At 43.0% G+C, this 25504-nt stretch overlaps 2 protein-coding genes across 4 annotated transcripts; one reads left to right on the plus strand and one right to left on the minus strand.

Moving 5' to 3' along the window:
* Positions 1-25269, plus strand: LOC115587798 (WD repeat, SAM and U-box domain-containing protein 1). 2 transcript variants are annotated; one of them, XM_030427795.1, is made up of 12 exons: positions 18-170; positions 288-761; positions 2057-2244; positions 3494-3580; positions 5901-5994; positions 7685-7718; positions 7864-7904; positions 8304-8410; positions 8984-9013; positions 12930-13106; positions 24540-24674; positions 24780-25269. In XM_030427795.1, exons 2-12 carry the CDS (start codon positions 364-366, stop codon positions 24929-24931), a joined length of 1443 nt encoding a protein of 480 aa, XP_030283655.1. In that variant the 5' UTR covers positions 18-170; positions 288-363; the 3' UTR covers positions 24932-25269. The 2 variants fall into 2 exon arrangements, with proteins under 2 accessions (XP_030283656.1, XP_030283655.1); XM_030427796.1 differs by lacking the exons at positions 24540-24674; positions 24780-25269 and adding an exon at positions 13380-14954 and having other exon boundaries at positions 1-761.
* Positions 17175-23435, minus strand: LOC115587797 (uncharacterized). Of its 2 annotated transcripts, none has more exons than XR_003985177.1 (2): positions 17618-23435; positions 17175-17459 (listed from the first exon to the last, which is right to left on the minus strand). XR_003985177.1 is itself a non-coding variant. In XM_030427794.1 (2 exons), the coding sequence occupies exons 1-2, from the start codon at positions 22411-22413 to the stop codon at positions 17725-17727; spliced, it is 4041 nt and encodes a 1346-aa protein (XP_030283654.1). In that variant the 5' UTR covers positions 22414-23435; the 3' UTR covers positions 17175-17724. The 2 variants fall into 2 exon arrangements, 1 of the variants encoding a protein (XP_030283654.1); XM_030427794.1 differs by having other exon boundaries at positions 17175-18096; positions 18745-23435.
* Positions 25270-25504: the final 235 nt, after the last annotated feature.

Consider the following 25504-nt stretch of genomic DNA (forward strand, 5'->3'; position numbering starts at 1 on the left):
TGTTGTGAGTCAGTTTTTCTAGTACAAGTAATGGAAAACTCCGCCATAAACATTGTGTAACTGAGCGTCACATGACTGATAACAGCTGTGTGAGATAAAAACATACTTTACAGCCGAGCTGGAGGACGAAGTGCTCCTGACACCTGAGCAGAAGCACTCTGAGCTGACAGGTTTGTAGTATTTTTTTTCTTCTTCTCTATTTTAACTCAACGTGTGACCGTCAGGACGCGCAGCTGTCTGCCCGGGGCTCATCACTCCTCCACTCGTCTCTTCGTTTCCTGTCACAGACGGATATTTGAGCATTTTGCGCCACCTTGTGAGAGAAGCGCTCCCCCGGCAGCGTCGAGCCTCCGTGCCAACAAGATGGTGTCACTGACCGTCACCCTGCAGCAGCACACGGACGAGGTGAGCTGCTGCGCCTTCTCTCCATCCCTGCTGGCCTCCTCCTCCGGGGATAAGACCCTCCGTGTTTATGACACCGCGGACTTCTCGGAGCTCCCCTGCTCCCCTCTGTCGGGTCACGGGTACGGGGTTCACTGCTGCTGCTTCAGCTCGTGCGGCAGCTACCTGCTCAGCTGCTCCACGGACGGCTCGGTGATCGTGTGGGGCTCGAGGACAGGTGAGGTCTCCGCGGTGCTCCAGCACCCGGGCCGCAGTCCGCTCCGAGTGTGCGCACTGGCGCCGGACTCCTCCCTCCTGCTGGCCGGGGCCTGCGATGGCACCGTGGCCCTCTGGGACTTCTCCTGCAAGACACTGCGCAGGTACAGCTTGACCCAGAGTCAATCACACCATGAGCTACTGCTGCGTACCTTTAATTACTGAAGGTCATAATGAGAAATGATCTCCAGAAATGATCTAGTATCTAGAGTTTGTTTATCATGAGAAACTGTCTCAAATGAATGACTCAATATCCAAAATAATGACTTAATAACCAAAATAATGACTTAATATCCAAAAGAATGACTTAATATCTCAAAAGAATGACTTAATATCTCAAAAGAATGACTTAATATCACAAATGAATGACTTAATAACCAAAAGAATGACTTAATATCTCAAATGAATGACTTAATAGCCAAAAGAATGACTTAATAGCCAAAAGAATGATTAATATCTCAAATGAATGACTTAATATCTCAAAAGAATGACTTGATATCCAAAAGAATGACTTAATATCCAAAAGAATGACTTAATATCTCAAATGAATGACTTAATAGCCAAAAGAATGACTTAATATCCAAAAGAATGACTTAATATCTCAAAAGAATGACTTGATATCCAAAAGAATGACTTAATAGCCAAAAGAATGACTTAATAGCCAAAAGAATTACTTAATATCTCAAAAGAATGACTTGATATCCAAAACAATGACTTGATATCCAAAAGAATGACTTAATATCGCAAAAGAATGTCTTGATATCTCACAAGATTGACCTAATATCCAAAAGAATGACTTAATATTCAAAAGAATGACTTAATATCCAAAAGAATGACTTAATATCTAGTGGTGTATACGTATTGATAAGTATGAAATGTATTCTTAAGTCCAGCACTTTAAAAAAAAAGTTGCATTTTAAAGGTTAAACACTCAAACCTTGATCAACCTTTTAGTGCAGAAAATATCAGAAATTAGTGAATAATGCACAAAAGTCAGAGATCTTGTTTTATCTGACCAGCTGTCCAAAACATTTTGAATGAAAGCACAAAATCCTCTTACTAAATTGATAACTATAATCGTAATCACGTGACATTTAAGTAATTTGGTTGGTTTGTTGGTGTGTTTTGTTAGAGGCAACACAAAAATATCCAGTCTGCCCTGACTGGATCCAGCAAATAATTGGTACTTTTGCTTGAAATGTTGTTTAATTGACCATCAGAATAGCTGCAGATTAGTTTTTACTTGTTAATCTTATAATTTGTCAATTACTGTTATAATTATTATTAAACTCTTTGATTAATGATTAATGAAAGATCTAATTTAAAAACCAGGGATAGTTGTTCTAGACCAGGTCCTTTGCTGTCCATGACTCGTGTGACCCAACACTGTTGTGAACAGATGCAGTGAAGTGAGCGAGGCCAGTGTCCTGGCCTGCTGCTTCTCTCCCTGTGGCCAGATGTTTGTGACCGGCTGCACCCGTGGGGACCTCAAACTCTGGGACACGGACATCAGCCTCCTGCATGCTGAGAAGGACGCCCACGACATGGGAGTCACCTGCTGCAGCTTCGCACCCCAGTTTAAAATCGGTGGGTGCTGAGTTTGTAAAGGGTCATTTCAACAAAAACATTTTCACTTATGTTCATGTCAGTGTCTCGACATGTAGATAGTTTGTCTATTGATGATTTTAGATCCAGACAAAGGAGATTAATTATATTCTAGTCTGTATAATTAGTCGATTGGTCCAATTAATTAACAACTATTTTTGTAGTTGATTTGTTTATTTGAAGTCTGGGATAGTCAAACAACTTTGACAAATTGGAAAAACTACTCAAAAATCAACTTTCTTATAAACTGAACCTTAAAATATTAGGTTGATAATAAAAAAGTAATAGTAGTTAGAAAAAAAAAAGGTCAGGCACATAGCATTTGTTCAGTAGAAAGAAGCCATTTTCTAACAGTTATTCATTTGTGAGTTTGGCTGAACTAATCCTTTATTTTTGTTTAAAGTTTAGATTTCAATTTGGGCCAGCAGTGGAAGAAGTATTCAGATCCTTTACTTAAGTTAGAATTTTAAAATACTCCACTATGAGTAAAAGTCCTGCATTTAAAACTTTACTTAAATAAAACGTGTGTGGATTATCAGCAAATGTACTTAAAGTAGGAAAAGTAAAAGTGCTCATTGTGCAGTAAACATAATTTATTGGCATGTTTATTATTATTATGTGTTGCATTTTACTGCCGTAGATGTTCAATCGTCAAGTTGAGCTAATTCTAACTACTTTACACATATGCATACACATTAGCATCATGTTCTGTAAGATAGTTAGTTGTGTTGCTGCCTGCTGAGAACTAAATAATCTTTAAAAAAGTGAAACAACCTGATTTATTTTTGCAATGATGCATTTTTTTTTTAATTAGTTAATTTGGCTGAAGAAGGAGAATTTCTCAGCCCATGAAGGGTTTATGAACACTTTTATCCTTCAGGTCAGAAACATTCAAATTCAAAATCACCTCTTTTGAAGATACATCATTTTCACTGGACAGGAAGGGTGTGACATATCGTAATCTGAAATGTAACTAGTAACTTAGGTGCCTCAAATTTGTACTTTAGTACTTGAGTAAATGTACTTTGTTGTTTTTTTTTTTTGTTAATGGAGTCTAACTTTAATCCAAACACTTGTATTTATACCACAGACGGGGTGAAAAGAAGCTTGTCACGTAGTGTTACACTTCAAAAACAGACCATCAGATTAAATTTGTCTCCTTTTGTTATTAAACCCAGTCAAGCATGAGAACATTCAGAGGAAAGTGAATGTGTCTGTGTTTGTCCTGCAGACGGCTGCTGTGTGGAGCTTCGACTGGCCTCCTGCGGCCAGGACAGCCAGCTGAAAATATGGATTGTTTCCCAGCGTGAAGGAGCAGGTAGGCCGACCTCACTGCCCGCCGCCCTCCACTGAAAGCTCTCTCACTCCATCGCCCCTGAGAAAGAGAGGGGGGGGGGGGGGGGCCACTGACTGCTTTAACCTTGAAATCTCTCTGTAGAATAGAACATTTTATTAGTGTGTGTGTGGAATAAATCAGCTACAGACTGCCTCATTAATAATGGATCGCTTTAAGACATTCTGCTGAAATACAGCAGGGCCGTGTGTGGAGAAGAGTTTCGGAGGAAATCAGGTGCATATATCCACTGTGACATTTATATCTTGTACGACCGGCAGCAGAACAAGAACATTTCGTGTACGCTCGCAGCTTGTGTAACCAGCCTGCAGACTGTATTCCCTCTTAGTGGTGCGAACACGCCATGTTGATAGTTGCCGTGGTAACAGTTGTTTGCCACATGTTGTCCCACATGGTGACCCGCTGCGGTCCATGGGGATTATTCATGTCTGAGCAGAACGACGTCTAATTTCATTTCATTAAGATGTAGTTTTCCATACACTGTTTTTAACATGTGCATTAAGGGTCACATGCTTTAAAGGTACAGTTCACCCAAAAATGAAAATTGATGTCACGATCTGCTCGCCCCCAAGTCAATGGAAAGTCCGGTGAAGTTTTATAGTCCGCCAAACATTTCAATCAGTTAGTCAGTCAAACTTTATTTATGTGGCCCCTTTCCAACTAATTCAAAGTGCTACAAGTGATCCAAAAAACATGTGATATTAAGTAAACAAAAATGGATTAAGAGAGTAATGCACACCACTCACTTACAATAAAATAAGTAGTCAAATTATGAAAAATAAATATATGAATACAAGCAACAGCAAAATATTGATTAAGATAAAATATGAAATGTAAAAAAATCTTTTGAAATGTTAAAAGAAAATGGAATAAAAAGATAAGAACAAACGGTAAAATATGAATCCAAAACTCTGTGAAATATAGATGAAAAAAATTCAATTAATGGAAAAAAAACTAGTATATAACATTAATATATGCATAACATTAAAAACATAAAACACCAAAACACCAAACAAGCTGTATGGAGCCATTTTATGTTTGTTTTTAATGTCATTTTTCTATGGTTTAAAACAAGTCCCCATCTACTTAAGCTGCTTAGGAGAACGCTGTTTTGCTGTGAAGCTCCAGAAATGTTTTGCGGACTATGAAACTTCACACAGCCTTCCATCAGTGTGGTGGTGATGAGGTAATAATGGGATTTTTCTTTTTAGGGTGAATTATTCCTTTAACCCAACCTTTCATTGTGATATGAGAAAAATAACCTAGTGTAGATGATTCAAGAAAGCCATGAGGCCAGGTTTAAAGCTGAGCTCACTGTCTGTATGGAACATATTCAAAGCCGCTGCTTACTTTGTGTAGGAGCTCCGTATTTTTATGGCTCCATATCCTGAGGAAACGTTCTTATTCCGGGACTGTTCGGGAGCTTAAATCATTCACATTATCAGTTTTGCAGCCTTTTTCCTTCCACCCAGCAGCATATGTTGACTGCTTGATTGTGCATCACGTTTGTTTTATTTTGATGTCTCAGGTGTTCATTTAAATGTTTCCAGGTTTAATAATGCATTTTCTTTCCCCTCTCACTCTGATGTATCGGTGTGTATTGCATCATGAATATGCATGAAAATAACACATTAGCCTCCCACAGAGCCTGAAAACAGTATTTTTATTCTAATGGAGAGGTGGGAGGTTAGATTTAATACACGTGTATTTACAGGCTGATGATGTAAATAGTACAGACCAATTAGGTTTTGGCACCGTGAATTTATTGCTCCGTGCACCGAAGTGTGTCTTTGTATGCGAGGCCGTGAATGTCTCAGGTTCACAGCTGAAAAGAAGAAAATCTTTTGTTTTCAAGCAGCTGTCAGCAGGTGGCACAGCTGCAAGACAGCGAGAGGGAGGAGAGTTATTGACAAAAAGTTTGTGCGTGTGTGTGCACTGATGCACTTTGAAGTGTGTGTTTGTCAGTTTCAGTGAACATATTTTAGTGTTCTTGTCAATTTGCAGGAGGTCGGTTGTGAAACGAATACAGACAAGTTTACTTAATTCTGTTTTCAGAACTCGGTTTGTATTTTTCTCAGACTTCTTAATACCCGTTACAGTATTGTATAAAGATTTAAAACATAAAGATAGGTGTAACATAAAAAGATGAATAAATGAAAGTGTAAAATAAGATAAAATTACACTTTACATGAAGATACTACCATCTAACTGCATCTGGGTTGAGGGATAGGGGAGTTATTTTGAACTCTAACCTTTCGCGTGTGTGTGTTGTGTCGACCCTCAGCCTGTGTCCTGAAGCTGCTTCACACTCTCACCAGCCAGTCGGCTCCAGTTCTGTCTTGTGCCTTCTCCTCTGATGGAGAGCTGGTCGTCTCGGGGTAAGACACACACGCACGCACGCACGCACGCACGCACGCACTCTCTCTCTCACTCTCTCACACTCACACACACACACACACACACACACACACACACACACACACACACACACACACACACACACACACACACACACACACACACAGGAATCACTAATAAACACCTCCTGCGTTTGGTAACTGAATATTGACTTTGATGGCAGTCAGGCTCTCGTTCTGTAAAGTCATTTGTTTTATTATTTGCTGTGAAATCACTCGCTCGTTTGGGGCGAATCAGTATTTAATGAATCTCTCCTCCGTGTTTAAAACGCGCCCTTTTCTCCCTCAGTGCTGTAAACAGCAGATGCCACTGCTGAGCACTGATCCTGCTGTTCTCTTTGTCGGCCACAGGAGGAGTGTGTTTTGTTGTGTCCCTCTGCTGTTTTCTGGCTTCAGTTCAAACAGAGTGAAGGTTAATCTGTGCTGTTTGAGGTGTGTTTGTTTGACTAGAGGCCAATTTTCATCTTTTATTATTATTATTATTATTATTATTATTATTATTATTATTACTACTACTACTACTACTACTACTACTACTACTACTCTATAATCAGATGTGGGAAGTAATGAAATACAAATGCTACCTTGCAATACTCAGTATTTATCGACCCCGCAGCTCCTCTGCCTGGATCTTTTTATTTTCTCTCTTTGTTGCTGTGCTCAGGAAACTTAACCAACCCAAATATCTGTATTTGATGTCCTTGTATTTGACATCCTGGTAACCATACTCAACAATCAGTTATCTTTCTGGTGTGTTTAAGATCAGCTGGGACAAATCCTACTGATTCTACCTTTGATACTTAGTTTATTACACATCATATCACTTTCATTAATATGATGTGAGCTTAAGTTAGCTTTGCACAGAAATTTCTTTCAGAGGGAAACTTTGAGTACATTTTAGAGTCTGTACTGTATTACTTGTTCTTGAGTAAAGAAGTTTCTTTAGTGCTTCTACTTTTTTATCTGGGATTCTACTTGAGTAAATGTGTTTACTTTTGCCACCTCTGTTTATAATACAAACGCATGTGCTGTAACAGTTACTTGATTGAAGGAAATAAGTTGCCTTTCTATTTTGATCATCAGATTGCCTCTTTGTCATTTTTGACAGTAAATGAAGAATCTTTGGGTTTTGGGCTGTCGGTTGGACAAAAGAAGCCATTTGAAGACGTTACTTTGGACTTGTGATGAGCAAATGAGGACTAATCGAATCATTAGTTTTGGCCCTGATGCATACAGATGTAAAGGTTACACAAAAAGGGCCAAAATACAGTCAAAAAGCAAACTTTACTGGAAAATTGATAATAAAAACAGGCATATGGAAAAACCCTGAACCAAGGAAATGCAAAACATTCAAAAATGAAAGTCCAAATCGAAATAAAGTGTGTGGAACTCAGGCAGGAACACAGGTGAAACAAGAGGAACAAACCCAGCGCAAACACTGGGAAGAAAAACAGACACACTGACAATGAGAGGTGGCTAAAATACACAGGAAGCTAATCAGGGACAGGTGAAACCAATCAGGACAATCACAAGGAAGGAAAACAAGACAAAGACAGGAAGTAACAAAACATGAGACATGAGGATGAACTTTACAAAATGAAACCGGAGACGATACCCAAACCTGAATGTGTTTACTGTCATTATTCAACAGCTCGGTGGATAAAAGCGTTGCAGTATATGATGCGGTAAGTAAAAACACTTTGTTTAGCTTTGCTGTTTCAGCTAACTGTGACAGAGGTGATTTCCAAACAATGAATCACAGCCACAGTAAACACAGAGATGCCAAACATTCCTGTTTTTTGTCCGTGTTTGTTCGCACCTTGTTTACAGAACCAGGGAACTCTGCTCCACACTCTGAAACAGCATGACAGGTAAATGACCCCGACCTCCCGCCGCCATGCAATCTCAGCAGCCATCAGACAAACAGCAGAAATAAAAAAATTAAAAAAAGCAATCCCAATGTTTTTAGATCAAAATTTGTGATTTTTGCCTGATTAGTTTCTCTCAGAAGCACTGGGTGCGCGCGGTGATGCAATAGTATATTCTTCAACGCTGCTTTCCAGACAGTCATTGAAGTGGCACCGCAGGTAGGCACCAGCAGAGCGCTTTGAAGTGCATGAAAGGATTTAAGATACTGTACGATCTAAGACTTTTTCTTTTTTTTTTAAGGGTAGATGGAACCTGACTTTAAAAGCCGATCTCTTTCTGTGCCGGTTTTAGTCTGTCATGCACACCCTTCACACTCCTGCTCCTCTTCCTCCCCCCTGCAGGTACGTGACTGCTGTCGCTCTGTCTCCCACCATGCCGTGGATCGCAACCGGCTCCATGGACAGAAGCGTCAACGTGTGGAGAATAGGAGATGGAGTCAGCGCGCCTGGTAAATACTTAGCGGGGAGTTGTTTAGGTTGGCGCTTACAAATGAGCAATCACTCCTCGTTTTTTTTTTTTTTTTTTTTAAACAGACTGTTTGCAGTGGTTCAAAGCCCAGAAGCCATTCAGACCGCCAAAGCCTCCCAAAAGAGTGTTTTGGGAGCTATCCAGCAGGAGAAGCTCCCATTACATGTGCGTTTGCTGTCTAGCTATGGTGTGTAGAGGAGGAATTGTGATTGATGTTTATTGGTGCAGCGGGCCAAACTACCACTGAGCCTCAGAGAGCTGTTCTTATGGAGGTGAATCCTCTCAAAAAGCCAACATGAAAGAAAATATTTGAAATACTAAATGAAAAGGTGCAATCGTCAGACATCTGGAGGCCTTGAAGCTTCATCGGGGCAGCTCCCCAGCCGCCATTAGTCAGGTTCATGTTGACAAAGCAAATTCCATCTCGGTGAAGATCGGCCTTTTTTTTGTATGCCTCTATCTCTCTCTCTGTCTTTGTCTCCCTTTTCCTTTAATCTTGTTTCTTCCTCTCCTTTCACATATTAAAGTTATTCCCTTTTATGTTTTTCTGCAGCAGCTGAATCAAAGGAGACAATGTGCCAAGGTAAATAAATGCATCACTCACCCTCAAATATCTTCAGCTACACTTTGAGCTAAAACAAAAACACAGCTGTTTTATTTGAATGTGACTGGTTCAAATATCAGAGTCTTGTTCAGGTGTTGTCTCAATCCATGGAAAGCATTTATTGTTGTAGCACACTTTTTATTTATTTTTTTTCACATGTGAAAAGGAAGCTTTTCTTGTGGGCTGTATACCGTGTTGTGTGAACCCAACAAAGGTGCTTCGGTGAAGCTAATGGGATGAAAAAAAAAATAGATAAATAATCAAATGAAATGGCTACTGTCTGGTTCTAAAGGATAAGGCTGCCATTATTCAGTGTTTCTCTTAATCCCATGAAAAGACTGAAACCAACAATATGTTGACCTGTTTCTCAACACTTACACAAGCTTATTTGCTCCCAATGAACTGTTTAAAACGGGTCACACATATATAGTTTCATTCTCAAATGAGCCCATTAACCATTTAATGTATTGCTTTGAAATTTGGTGCAAGTGTTCTTGTTCCCTCAGGATTTGGAAGAAAAATAATGTGGTTTATGAATAAAAGTATTTACATTCCCACCAGCCACGGCTATACTTTGTGTTTAGTGCTGATTAGCAAGTGTTAGCATGCTGATATGCTTAACTAAGACAGTCGAGATGGTGAACATTTATATGTTAGCATTGTCACTACGAGCATGTTAGCATGCTGACATTAGCTCGGAGTCGCAGTGCCTGTCAAGCCGAAGTATAGCTACATGGAGCAGCTAGCTGTAAACTTAGCAACTTTCACCAAGACAGTTTAAAGGAGCTCTGTGGAATGTCTTTGTTGTGTTGGAAGCCGGTCGTTATGTTGGCGGACTACATTTTGTAAAATAAGAGAGAACGTACGTAAAGTCACATCCTTTCAACCATTGCAGGAAAAAAGCAGTGCAAGATATGACCTACAAAACCATATTCTCCCGTGAAAAGGTGTTTTTCCTTAAAGGGCAACTCCACCAAATTCACACATTTAACCATGTTCTCATGTACGACTGCATCTGTGGAAAAAAGTAGCATAAAACCTTTTGTGGCTCCAGAGGAAGCTGCATGTCACCTGATAAATTCCTTCCACTGATGTAAACTCAGTTGCAAAATTGCAATGTGGGTAATGTATACGCTCATTTTAAAAAGCAGGCCACTGGTCTAACATTGCACTCCTATAACACGGATGGACAGTTTAAAAACATATGATCAAAATCAATGTAACAAAGAGATATCGTTTTTTTTATTCCACGTGTTCTTTTTCGAAACCAGGTGCCTACATTACCCACAATGCAATTTATCACTGGAGGCAATTTATCATGCAGCTTCCTCCGGAGCCACAAAAAGGCTTTATTATACTTTTCTGCATATGCAGTAGTGCTCCCCAAGACCTGTGAACACACTATAATGTTGAAAAATTGGTGGAGTTACCCTTCAGGTCACTTAATTAGACCTCCTGTCTAAATATAAGTCTTGATTGACATCTTTCTCGCCCTCCGGGTAGTTTTGTTCCGATGCACCTGTCAAGCTTATTAGTGCACAGAGTGTGATGAGTGTGAACTCATCAGGGGGTCTTTAGTTCAAAGAGTTCAAAGCCTCAGATGCATCAAATGAACAGTGTTGGATCTCACGTCAAGTTTATCTGGAAGTTTCTTCTAGATACAAGCTTGTTTTTTTGATTGAGGTCTACAGCGCGGAGAAATAAGCTGTCAGACTGCAGCTGACAGTATGTATTAATCAGTTCTTTAAGACAACCAGACTATCACCACACTCCTCCTGTGAATAACGGAGGTGACGAGGAGAGCTTCACATGAGCGTCTGTCCAAGTAATTAACCAGCACAGTCTGCGGAGTCTGCAGCGAAGCTCTGTGAGGTTTTCATGCTTTTGGCGCACTGTTTCCATGACTCAGCCTCCCTAGACTGGGAGACTCCACACTCCATCAGAGTCAGGAGGTGGTGTTACTCCACTCGGTGTCCTGCAGACCAAATAAGTGGAGATTTCCACTCAGTGCATGTGCAACTGTGCTTGGGGCAGGATTGTGTTTTCTGTTGCATAGTTGTACTCCTGCCCAAAGAAGGAGAACTCACTTTCAAACGACACGGCAATTTCTGTTTTAGTTTTTTTTTTTTTTTTTTAATAAATGACCTAGTGTTGGCCCCATGTTGACAATTATGGATATTTCCAGTGCAGCTGCAGTAGAGGGCAATGAGAACACATTTGTATGTGTGCAGTGGCAGTCAGCTGATTAGTCCGCCTCTTTGGTTTAGACTGAAATATCTGAACAACTACTGGATGGCTCAAGATTTGAAGTGACATTTCACCCCGCCAAAAAAAACATCGGCCAGATTGTTTTGTTTGATTTGCCGAGCATGTTTTTTGAAAAGTAAGTAGCCATTCTTCCATGCTAAATCCAGTAGATTAAATTCCAGTGGAAATGGAAAAACTGAAGATGTGAACATTTGAATCCTTTTCCCTGTGAGGAAGTCCATTGCATGAGCCCCCCTCTGCCAAAGTTATCAAGCAAGGCACTCTTTGTTGATGCTAACATGGAAGGTTACTGCTTTAGAGCAGAGATCCATGTTTCCAAGTGCATAATCAATAAACTCAAGCCCAGCCATTGAAGCTGCACAACACAGCCACGCCACCAGCCGTTACTGCTGCAACTAACGCCCTCATGCTAACCCCCATTTTCCCCAGCCAACCTGGGAAAATCCCTCCTGAGTGCAGCTGTCCTGTGTTATCCTCCATGCTCCACGTGCCCAGAGCTGCATCGTCCCTGCTGTAACCCGCAAAAAGACATTATCGTCTGGACACACAGCAGGAAAAGGTGAACAAACGGAACAAAATGGCACTCGTGGCTCAACACTCCAAAAAAAATCAACACCGGGCAACAGTATATTTTCACAGTATTGTAGAGAGGCTAGTTAACCAAGCATCAATCTAGCTAATATCACAGCTGAGCTGAAGAGAATGACATTAATGTTTACTTTGCAGGCTAGCAAAGACTACAACCCTCTCATCCACGAGTAGAAACTGCACAGAACAAGGTCTGTGGATGATCTTGAGTTACTGGGTCAAGAGACATTGAGGGTTTGTTTTTTGTTTAGTTTTTTGTTTTGTTGGCGCTTCGAGCTCCACTCGCCGAGTGCCATCTAGTTCCATTACGTTCAAGACAAGGCAGACATCTCCGCGGCTTATACCTCCAAACTTGGCAACTCACACCAAAGTAATTTAGACAAGATAAATGTCACTACAGCTAAAATGAAAAATATGTATTTCGTATTTTGAGGTGAACTGTCCCTTTTTAATAATTACCCTAATGGACACTCGACACCAAGGCAGCACGCTTGTTTTCTTATCAAAACACATTTTTCATCCAAGAACGTCTTTTGTGGAGGAAATAAAACACGCATTGATCGGCGAGGTGAGGTGAGGTGAGGCGGGGGGCTAACGCTAACATGTGGTTAGCGTGGTAATGAGCAGCACCTCCCAGTCTTTCAGGGTTATCCTTCACGTGGCTAATGATGGGCGATGGGAACCACACGCCTGCTGTGAGGTGTCATTAACATTGGCGGCTCACAACAGGCCATTTTATCTGGGCCTCGCGTGATGGATGACGGTCCGCTCGCTCCCATAGTGTCACGTGAAGGTTGATGAGCCGCATGCTGGCAACACAACGCTGGGTTTAATTTTCTTTCTTTGGGTAGGGAGTGTGTGTGTGTGTGCGTGCGCGCAGGAAAGTAATTGTCGCCCTCCATATCAGCACCGAGGGATTGTGTCCTTTTCTGTGGAGTGTGAGGGGAAATTGTTTGTTTGCATCAGATAAGTCGTGTTGCAGGAGATGGGGGTATAATAGCAGAGCACTTCTTCCCTTCCTGTTGTATGTTTTTTGCAGGAAGGAAGTTACCGGGTCACTCCAGGCTGCTGCTTGCTGATTGGTCAGAGGAGGATGTGCAGACTTGGCTGTGCAAGGAAGGACTGCAGGAGCTCGTCAGCATCTTTAAAGCCAACAACATCGACGGAGCAGAGCTCAGCCGGCTGAACAAGGAAACGGCCGCAGAGCTGGGAATTGGTGAGGACGGAATGTAAAAAGGCAGTCACGCACATGAGTGTACAGTGCACACACACACACACACACACACACACACACACACACACACACACACACACACACACACACACACACACACACACACACACACACACACACAGTCATGTCTCACGGGGACACTGGGATTCAGTGTTTTTGTGGGGATTTACAGTTTGATCCTAAAACATGACAAGCTCGAATCGGATAGCGTGATATAAGCCTCTTTTTATCGATGCTCTGATTTATTCCCCCCAGCACGCCCAACCCCCCAAATGGTGATCTGATTTATGGACGTGAGGCTGCAGCTTTTTCTATCTGCTTATACAATCACAAATCATGCTGCGAGGACAGGAGCCCACAGGATGACCTTTACATCACAAACAATGATAATCCCTCTGAAAATAAGATTAGTCCTCTCAGGGTCATTCAAGGTCTCAGTGTGGAGGGTCACTGTACAAACAAAAGTAATGGCTCCAACGCTGAAGTACAGCAGCAAACAATGTACAAGCGTCAGCATCATTATCTCCACTGAGGCAGTTTTGTTTTAGGAAAAAAAAAGTCTGTGATGGTTAGCTTAGCTTATTTTAGCTTAACAAATTAAACAAATGTGAGATATAAGATGTTACGTGTTAATGAATGAGCTTTAAAAGTGCTTATAGGGGATTTTGTTACCCTGAGACAACAGCAGGCTAGCTGTTTCTCTCTGTTTCCAGTTTTCATGTAAAGCTAAGCTAAGCTAAGGTAACCGACAGGTTCACATTTACTCTATGAGTATGACAGTGCTATCGATCCTCTCATCTTACTCTTGGCAAAAGAATGATTAACTGTCTATCCAGAAATGTTGAACTATTCATTAAAGGAGTAATTATTAAGATATGGATAACATTTTTACTTTAAAGGGGCGCTGTGTAGTTTTGGTTCCAGCTAGCAGATGATTGCCTGCTGTTAGCTTAATAAAACAAAATAAACTTTCACATCTTTTAAGAAATGAAATAGTCTTACTTCTATTTTCCTCACTAAACAGAAGAATACAACCTCACACCTTCTGAATTCAAGTTCCTCTCTGTTACCAGACACATTTGTCGGGCCGCTGCCTACACGGCTAACTTAGCTAATTAGGTAACGGTAGCTAGCTGCAGCCAAGGATAGCTAGCATGGTGCAGTGGTTGTCTGTTACTCTGGTGCCCACTATGTTTTTCGAGCCTCCTTCGACCTCTGGTTGTGTTCAGCAGATTGTACCTTTAAAGTTTACTGTTGACCTGTGAAACATTCTGCCTCCATTTTATGTCTTTGTGTTCGAGCTGCACATTATTGCGATAGTTGCAGAAAATGTGTGTCAGTCGATGCATCGATAACGTATTTCTACACTCACTTATATCACACACAATTAGCCAAATTGACAAAAAAAAGAAACATTCTGAATAATGTTCTTCATTGTTCTGATCTCTCACCTCTTCTTCACACACAGTTCTCTCTTGTTCGTCCTCGCCGCAGATTAAAACATAATTACTTTCTCTTGCAGTAACACATTTTGGGGATTTTTTTTGTTGACCTTGTGTCCTTGGTGCACATTGAGTGCTTTCTTGTTAAGCGCAGCTGTATCTTGAATTCTAATTTACAGACACATATTTTACAGGGAATTTTAACAGATAGTCGAAACGCCCCGAGAAGCTGTTTGTACTCTGATTACGGTTACTTAATGCGACTAATCATGTAACCCAGCTTCATCACAATCACGACAAAAAACCCGACCTTTTGGACGTCTGTTGTGTTGCTTTAATTGGACAGCAGTAGACGCAGTAAAAAAAAAAAAGAAAAAAAAAACAAGAGTAAAGACAACTACCCTCGGATCCTGCTGCTGCTCAGCGATGCTGAGCATGTCCACTCTCTTCCGATGCGTTCAGTATGGAGGACGGCTCTCATCAGCACCGCAGAACGAGGACAGAGAAAACGGCAGATCGTCACATTTCCTGTCCCCTTTTCGGCGCTGTGCAACCAACAGCGATCATTTTGCTGTTAGTTTAAACGTGCGCACGCGCATAGACACGCACACACGAGCGCGCGCACACAGTAAATTAGATTCCAGTGCACTTCACTTGATGAAATATTCATGAATCTTTGAGTAAGAGGAGGAAGGGGGGGAAAAAAAGTTCCATTCGGATATAATTCAGTGTATCTCTGCGGAGACAGCCTCATTCTGCAGTTTTATTGTAGCGTCTCATCAAATTATCAATCTAAATGTAAAATGGACAGTATAGCACTAATGGCTGCTGGGAACTTATGGAAACCTTAAACCCCCGTACAGCTGTTAAGTGCCGTTTTTCTATCCAAGATTAGTTCATTGGATGAATCAGAGAGCTTAATGGGTTCAACGTGTTTCACCGAGAGAAGACGTTTTGATTAAGCACTATCGCTTTTCCCTGAAGGATTCGGGCTACTTGTGATTGCGACAGCAGTCCTCCACTCCGCTTGCGTCCGTCTGTTTTAAACTTGAACACAGGATTGTCAGGGCACTGAGTTCACGGTAAAGAGGTAGCCACATTCTTGATGCGTTCCTCCCCGCGTCTCTGCCTCCCTGCTCTGTGGATGAGTCACAAAATCAAGAAGGACTGATCGGGTTTCTTCAGAACACGGTTCCCCCCCCCGAACATCAGGACGTATGAGGGAAAAAAAAAGTTTAATGTCAAAATAATGCTAAAGTATTCATTTCAATTCAAACTGCGACACAGACTCTTCTATAAAACAAATACTATCCAGAAGTCTCTCCCATGTGTATTAAATTCACAATCATCAGATGGAGCTGGAAGCCATAGTTTTTATCGCTTCTTCCAAAAATTATCTAATTTAGTCAGGCATTCCTGACATCATTTCCAAAGTCATAAACTCAAACCTCGAACCAGATGGTTTATTAAGCATCCTCAGCAAATATGACTGCATGACGAACAGCTCAGACGCTTTAGTTCTCACTCCCCTCATCAGCACTGTAGCTGCCGCTGAGGAGGTCTGTGGTGGGTTTCCGGGAATTTGGGGCTTTTAGCAACAGGAGGGAGTTTAGACTCTGAAGGTGGATGTTTGTAGGCTGATTCCTGTATTATGACTTCATTGTTGTATTCAACAATGACAACTCTAGTCGAAATTTGGTGATTTAAAAAAGTTCAGATAAACTTAAAGGTACTACAAGGAACTTTTAACTGGTTTTACAATTATTACTTAATACCTTAAATGAGCAAATGAGGCCATCGGTGCTCACTGTCCATAGAAAGGCTGCCAACTCAAAAACATGACCATTACTGAGCAACTGAATCTGGAAGCTGTAGGCTGCATGCAAGCTAGCCTTGAGTATGAGTTTGTTTTATCACCATCATCATATCACAGTTACTAATCTGACAAAGCCACAAAGAGACACATCAGAATGCATCTTGCAAACACTCGCTCTCAAAACAAATGAACACACGAGCCGGATCAGGATCAGTGGTGCTCATCCCGCTCTCGTCCACAGGGGCTGCAGGAGCACGGATCGGTGCCAAGACGTCTTTTCAACCAGCTAAAATACGTTTACAACATTGTGGAACAAAACAGATTTGTGTCAACGTTTTATTAATTTGTTGCATTAATTGTGGGTTGAAAGAGAGACGATGCAGTGTGACTTGTTCGAAGGTGATTCTCCAAAGTCACATTGCACTGGAGTGCAAGCTGTGGTCTACATAAAGACGTACCTTCAACACATTTAATGTGTCACATAAAAATGTCATAAATATCGAACCATACCGGCTGAACAGGAAGCTTCCAGGACATCGTAACTGGAGGCAGTGCTATAGGTTAATATGAAAACAAGACATTGTCTTCACAGAGCTCGAGTCCGACATGTGGCCCTTGCTGCATGTCAACCCCCCTCTCTCTGTCTGTTTCCTGTCACCTCAATGCTGCCCCATCAAAAATCTATTAGAAGAAAAGAAAAAAAGGCAGTAAAAACGTTTTAAACATCTTGTCAACGGAGTTGTCACAAACCGGGCCGCACGGCCATGACAAAGCAAGGAGATGCACACGTGAAACAATTAACTAATTATTTATTGAAAACAAAGTAACTTAAAAAGTAACCTAAACTAATCATGGCGTGTGTAGTCAGTGGAATCAGTGGTGTAGGTGAATGCATGAGTGGAGAAGTGTGTGTGTATGTGTAATGCTGTAAGAAGGATGTACAGAAACCAAAATGCCAAACAAAAGCTGAACAAGGTGTCTCTGGGAGGAGAGCAAAAAAGGACTGAGCTCCAGGAGAGAGATAAAGGCACCCAGACTCTCACAGCCCAGGTGGTGCCAATGCTGCTGACGACCCTGCTGATGTCAGAGGGAGAGAGAGAGCAGGGAGGGTCGTCACACCCCCCCCCATAAGACGGGGGGTCCTCACAGGATCTCCGTCACAACATAATACATAAAACATGATACCAAAGTGAGAACTACATAATCAAATACTACAATAATTGCAGCATACTTACAATCTGCCAGTTCCAACATCCATTCCCCAAAACAGCAACATCCCAACCTATAAGGGCCAATTTCAATTGATACGGAGGGGAAGGAAGAACAGAAGGTGAACAAGTTCCTACTCCATCACTGGAGCCCGAGACAGTGCATCTGCAACCACATTATCACGGCCCTTAATGTGTCGGATATCCAGATTACAAGACTGCAGGAACAGCGACCACCTAATCAGCCTTTGATTGGGGCACCGCAAAGAATGTAAAAAAGTTAGTGGATTGTGGTCTGTGTAGACCACAACAGGTGCCACACCAGACTCCACATAAACTGCAAAGTGCTGCAGGGCCCAGACCAAGGCCAGGGCCTCCTTCTCAACCACAGAGTAGTTAACCTGGTGTCGGTTAAACTTCTTAGAAAAAAAACTGACTGGTCTGTCAACTCCCTGCTCATCTGCCTGCACCAACACCGCTCCTGCTCCTACATGGCTTGCATCAACCTGTAAAACAAAAGAACAGTCAAAACGGGGTGCAGCCAGCACTGGTGCAGAACACAAAAGACACTTGACATCACTAAAAGCCTCCTGGCACTCTGTTGACCAAACAAACTGAGCCCTGGCCTTCAGCAAGTCAGTGAGTGGTGCCACCACAGATGAAAAGTTCCTACTGAAGCACCGATAATATCCAACCAGCCCCAGAAATCTCATGAGCTCTTTCTTCGTCATAGGCTGTGGAAATTTCTCAATTGCCAACACTTTGGCACGCACAGGAGCCACCTGCCCCACCACCCGACCCAGGTAAGTCACAGTAGCATGAGCCAACTCACACTTAGCTAGGTTTACTGTGAGCTTCGCCTCGGCCAGCCGATCAAACAGTGCCCTAACCCGCTGCATGTGAGAACACCAAGAGTCACTGTAGACCACCAAATCGTCTAAATAAACTGCACACCCAGTCAGCCCAGCCACCACACGATTCATAAGGCGTTGAAACGTGGCTGGTGCGTTCCGCAACCCAAATGGCATCACCTGATAAGAATACAGTCCAGAAGGAGTGATAAAAGCTGCCACTTCTTGTGCTCGTTTGGACAAGGGCACCTGCCAGTAGCCCTTCAGCAGATCAAATTTAGTGATGTATCTGGCAGCACCCACCTGGTCTACACAATCCTCCATGCGAGGCAGTGGAAAGGAGTCCGGCTTTGTCACTTTGTTGACCTTCCTGAAGTCTGAGCAAAACCTAGGTGTTCCATCACTCTTAGGCACTAAAAGGCAAGGAGAAGCCCAGCTTGAAAAGGAAGGCACAGCAATGTTATTTTCAAGCATATATTTAACCTCAGCATCCAAATATTTACGCTTCTCAGGAGAAACTCTATAAAAATGCTGACGGATAGGCAGTGTCTCACCCACATCAATGTCATGTTCGGCCCAGTCGGTGCGGGACGGCACGTCACCAAACAAACAAGGGTATTTGAAAATCAACTCTTCAAATTCCAGGGCGTGTTCTTCTGGCAAATGACCAACCAACCCTTTAAGATTCTTCAAGGTCTCTGAATTTTTCAACCGGCCCGACAGCACCCCCTCATCAGGCTCAAGAACACCATCAAGACACTCACCTAAAACCCCTCCCACTGTACCGACTACCAAAGCTGTACTCACTGCCACTGACCCCTGCTGGTCAGCAACGGATGCACTGGGAGAGTGAGCATAGTAGGGCTTCAGCAGATTCACATGAAACAGTTTAACTGACTTCCTCCGACCAGGGGTGGAAATCAAATAGTTTAGATCTGAAACACGTTTTACCACTGTATAAGGTCCCATAAACTTGGCCTGGAAGGGTGAACTCACCAATGGACACAGAGCCAAAACTCGATCGCCCTCACTAAACTCACGCAGCTCAGCTCTACGATCATACTGCTTCTTCATTTTAGCCTGGGATGTAGCCAACATTTGCTTTGCCAGCTCCCCAGCAGTGTATAGCCTATGCCTAAACCCATTGACATAGTCAATTAAGTTAGTGGGTGGATCTGACCCCTTCCATCCATCCTTAAACACAGACAGTGGACCCCGTACAGTATGCCCAAACACCAAATCATTTGGGCTAAACCCTGTGCTTTCTTGCACTACCTCCCGTGCAGCTAAAAGCAACCAGGGGAGCCCATCTTCCCAGTCACCATCAAGCTCAGTACAATACGCCCGCAAACGTGATTTAAGTGTTTGATGAAAACGCTCCAGAGCGCCTTGGCTCTGAGCGTGATAAGCTGAAGATTGGTTGTGCCCAATTCCCAGGAGTTTTAACACTTGGCCCAACAGATGGGAGGAAAAATTAGATCCCTGGTCACTTTGGATCACTCTAGGGATGCCAAAAACAGAAACAAACTGTGTCAGGGCCCTAACCACAGCTCTTGCTGTAATGGTACGCAAAGGATAAGCTGCTGGGTACCTGGTACTCTGACACATTACTGACAGCAAATACTTACAACCAGACCTGGCCTTGGGCAACGGCCCCACACAATCAATGAGCAAGTACTCAAATGGCTGACTGATGGCTGGAATCGGTTGCAGTGGAGCTGGTTTAATGACCTGATTTGGCTTTCCAGTTAGTTGACAAGTACTACAGTTTTTAATGTGAAGAGAAACATCCTTTTTAAGTCGTGGCCAGAAGAAATGACGCAAAATCCTGTCATAGGTTTTATGGACACCCAGATGCCCTGACCCATCATGGGCCAACTTTAACACCAAACCACGAAATTTTAATGGAACAACCACTTGAAAGATGGGATCCCCAACAAAATCCTCCCCATGGGGCATCCACTTTCTCACCAAGATCCCATCCTGGAGAAAGTACCCGCTGGCAACACTTTTCAGCTCACAGGGTGTCAGCACAGACCCAAACAGCTCATCCAACGATCGGTCAGCTCTCTGTTCACTCTGCAGTTCACTGTGGGATACAGACAAAGGAAAATCAGGCAAAAATGGCAAAACAGTATCCCTCTTCCCATCTGTCCCCTTGGACTCAGCACAACTCATTGCCCGCGTAACTACACATGCAGAAAAAACTTGCGGAAAGTGCACTGCACTTTCATCAGGATGTTCTGGCCCCGAAGGAGAGAGGGAGACTACTGGAAGGCGCCCTACCCTTTCAGGCTGTTTTTCCCCTGAAGGAGAAAGAGAGACTGCTGGGGGTGGTGAACACTTAGCCCAAACCCGACTGCCGGCCAGATCGTTGCCCAGAATTATATCAACCCCCTCTATAGGCAATGCTGGTCTCACACCCATCAGAACCTCACGCTGCCCCAGTTCACAGTCCAAGTTCATCTTATGCACTGGGACGGGCACTACATCCAAGCCCATTCCTCGCATAAGGATCTTGTCGCCAGTATCAGTCTTCTCAGAAAAACACAAAACAGATTCCAAAACATATGAATCAAAAGCACCCGTGTCTCTTAAAATCTTAACAGGCACTTGAGTGTCACTACCAACCAGTGATACAAACCCATCTGAAATGAAAGGCAGATAGGACTCGTCAATGGCACCAGTCAGGCCAGATTCCCCCCAGTTACGTTGCCACGCCCCCACATCCACAGGGCCTGAAACACTCGCAGCCAGGGCAGCTGGTTTTACACGCCCGCCTCCAGCATGCTGCTTTTTAGCTTTTAGCATTGGGCAGTCCGACTTCCAATGGCCTGCCTCACGGCAATAGTTACAGACATCCTCTCCATTCTGAGGTGCTGCCCGGAACCCCTTACATGAGGAAATGCCAAAACGAACAGGTGATCTACCACCCTCCTTTCGCCCAACAGGCTCCCTTCGAGGCTCACCAGGCCTGCCCTTATGAACAATCACATACTCATCAGCCAGCCCTGCAGCCTCAGCAGCAGTTGTAACCTTGCGCTCATTAAGATATGTGGCAACCCGACTGGGCAGAGTGTCTTTAAATTGCTCAAGGATGACCAAATTGCACAATCCCTCAAAGTTATCAACACTTGAGGCTACACACCAACGATTGAAATGATTAGTTAGCTCCCTTACAAACTCCATATGTGACTGATTAGCCCTCTTCTCCCATGTCCTAAAACGCTGGCGATACGCCTCTGGGACCAACTCATACGCCTTCAGTACAGCAGCCTTGACTGACTTATATGTGAGGTCACCGCCCAAAGATGCATACGCCTCCTGTGCTTTCCCTGTCAACACGCACTGCAGCAGCAATGTTTGGTCAGAATCTGACCAGCCTCTTGCCTCTGCCAGCCGCTCAAACAAAGAAAAAAACACATCCGGATCTTTTTCGTTGAATTTAGGCAGGAGACGCAGACTACTCACCATGTCAGGGGACTTTGATGGTGAAGATGAACCATCCCCCCCTTGCAAAACCTCTCCAGACAGTTTACCCTCTTTGACTAACCCCAGCCTAGTAGCCTGCAAGTCTATCTTCGCCTGCTCTGTCTCACGCCGCAAGCGTTCAATTGCAACTTGCTTCTCAAACTCCAACCTTTGCCTTTCCATCTCCATCTTTTGTTTGTCCTTCTCATGAGCTAGCTGTAACAACAGCAATTCTTTTTGCTGCTCAAATGTTAAATTACCTGATGGAACCTTAAAGGACTGTACTGCCTGTGGCTCACCAGACTCTCCCCGTTTAACCACCAGCACCCCTTTACCAATCAACTGCATCTTCACCAGAGACTTAACATTACCTTTACGTTTATCACTTAGGCCACTCAAAACAATGTCATAACTCTCAGCAACTTTCAACAGCTGATCTTTAGTACAACCATCCAAAAACTCCTCACACGGCGAAGCAACAAAATCCTCTATACCTGCCATAGTGAGCTACAAATACACCAGGCCCAAAAGACAAAACAATGCAACTGGCAGAAGAAAACAACCAAACAGTGATTCAAAGGTCATCCAATGTAACAAAAAGACATTACAAATGTCCCTGAGACTAATGTGAAGTCCCCCTCTAACTAAACTGCCTATCCAAAACTAATCTAACTCACTATGCCTAGTCTTCATGCAGATTAGCGGTGGGTTATTTAAACACTCAAACCAACAACCGAGTTAAGTCCCCAGCACGCTGGTTACTCACCTACTGGTTGTGGATGTGTCCCCGAGACCACTGCTCCAACCGCACACCACACAAAAATAACAAACTAAAACAAAAAAAACCAATGAGCCAAAATGGACCACATTGCTCAACCTAACCAGGGAAACTCCACAAAAGCCAAGATCTATTACACTAGAAGACCATGCAATCACAGCTGACAGTCCACACCTGCCCACTCAGGCCAACACCTGAGGCTGCAGGACAAAAAGACTCCCCAAACTGAAACAACAATCAAACCAAACCAAACAACCAAATCAAAAATGCATCTCCCAAACGCAAAAACAAAAAAACAAACAAAACCCTACCTCAAAAGGGCCACCAATCACCGGCCTCCAACAAAGCAAAGTAAAACAGGACGAGCCCCCACTTGTCACAAACCGGGCCGCACGGCCATGACAAAGCAAGGAGATGCACACGTGAAACAATTAACTAATTATTTATTGAAGACAAAGTAACTTAAAAAGTAACCTAAACTAATCATGGCATGTGTAGTCAGTGGAATCAGTGGTGTAGGTGAATGCATGAGTGGAGAAGTGTGTGTGTATGTGTAATGCTGTAAGAAGGATGTACAGAAACCAAAATGCCAAACAAAAGCTGAACAAGGTGTCTCTGGGAGGAGAGCAAAAAAGGACTGAGCTCCAGGAGAGAGATAAAGGCACCCAGACTCTCACAGCCCAGGTGGTGCCAATGCTGCTGACGACCCTGCTGATGTCAGAGGGAGAGAGAGAGCAGGGAGGGTCGTCACAGAGTTGAAAGTTTATATATTTTGGACATCCACAGCGACCACATAACTGAATATACAGTATGAACAGTTAATTGAGTTAATAAAATGTTTTGTTTTGTTTAAAAATCCATATATTAACTTTATTTTCAGTGTCAGGTAAAATGTTTCTGGGGTTTCTGGGCAATGAGAAGTCATGACTGCTGTTGTCAGTCTGACCAACATCACAGCAGCTAAATAAATACATAATTACCTAGGCCCTATAGTCCCCAGCCCTGTATCACAACGTTTTAATCCACATTAAGTAGAAGTCCGTTGACTAGATTTTCATGTAATCTCGCTGACAAACCTACCAACAACCAAACGGATACGGGTGAAAACAAGACATTCTTGGCGGAAGTAACAAATAAAATAGATACATGTTGGAAAAAACACACTTCTACCTGTCTGTCTTCAGGTTGAAACCAGTAGACAATTTATACCTGGCTAGGAATAGTGTGACAGGGAGGGATTACCTCAGCGCGTCTTTAACAATACATTTGCCACTTCGAGTGGAGAATCCAGACCACAGAACGTCACTGCAGCGGCTCTCGCTCACTGTATCTTCATCTGACCTGCACCTCCGCAGCACCGACACCTCCCTGATCATGTGTGGCAGTAAAGGTCCTCCCTCTACTGTCGCTGGTGGCGAAAAGTTCCAAGTCAAAGGTTTTTTTCTTCTCTTTCGAGTGTTAGAATGAGCGACTCTGAGCTACAGCCCACACAAAGACACCTTGCCCGAGTTGTGAAGCCACCGTGACACAGTCGGGCGCGTCTGGTTCTTTTGTGTGTTGGCACAGATTGATCGAGCCGAGGTCCAGATTTACTGCTGTGTTTGTTTAATCTGAGAGACCCCCCGAGAGGGACAGAGCCAGTCTGTCGTCTTGCTGATTGATCTTCACACAAGTACATTAGTGGAATAAGTTGGTTTCTGTGAAGTCTTTGATGATAAATGAATGGTTTAATGTTGGATACAAACAATCTCTGCCTCACTGCTTCTTAACTCAAAAGACATCACACTGTGTGTGATGCGATTTGGCCGTTGTACTGAACAGAATGCCGAGCAGTGTGTTTGTTTCTCAGAGTCTGTCGGGCTCCGCGGTCGTCTCACAAGGAAAGTTGAGTCCCTGAAGGCAGAGCAGAGCGGTTCAGAGGCCCCGGATGAGTTCCTGTGTCCAATCACCAGAGAGCTGATGAGGGATCCAGTCATCGCCGCAGGTTAGACGAAAGATGCTGAAAAGCGCTCACTTCATTCTGTACAGCTCTGTTCCTCCAACACTGAGACATCATCATCTCGTATTAAATGTCATGTCTGCTCCACAGATGGGTATTCCTACGAGCGAGACTCGATCGAGAGCTGGATTAGGGGCAAGAACAAAACCAGCCCCATGACGAACCTGCCCCTCCAGACCACGCTGCTCACGCCCAACAGATCTCTGAAGTCGGCGATCGAGCGGTGGAAGTCGAGCCAGTAGACGGCAGCTCGTTTTTAGATTGCTTGCCAGAATCCAGATTAACAGGTACTTCATCATTAAACAGGAACCAGCTCATCAGATAACAAGTGCTCTTATTATCATCAATCGAAAAGAAGTAATTATGATTAATAGAGTTCTGCTCAGAGGATGAGTCAGAATGATCAGAAGAATGATCATGAGGTCGCAGATAAGCTAACGGATGTGTGGCAAAATACCTGCATGCAAGCCAGTTGTCAGATGTACAACTATGTATTTGAAGAGAATCTCTCTGAAAGCAACACAATGTCATTTTTCTTCCTAACCACAAATAAAAAGTTCAGTTCTTAAGCAACAAAATGCACCATTGTTCAATACTCTTGAGTAGCTGATGATGGCAAGCGCAAAAATAGATATTGCTGCACATTACGTGGTTATCTTACTGAGTCATAACTGTAGTGTGTGTGCTACTGTTAGCCTACGTTTTAGCCTCGATCATCTTTTAATGCTAAAAGTGGTTCAGCAAAAAGTCACATAAGCTCTCTTTAACAATGGGGATAAAGTTAGATGATGTAACTTTTTAAAGAGGAGGTAACA

Source organism: Sparus aurata, chromosome 9 (assembly GCF_900880675.1).
Source record: "Sparus aurata chromosome 9, fSpaAur1.1, whole genome shotgun sequence".
Classification (NCBI taxonomy): Eukaryota; Metazoa; Chordata; class Actinopteri; order Spariformes; family Sparidae; genus Sparus; species Sparus aurata.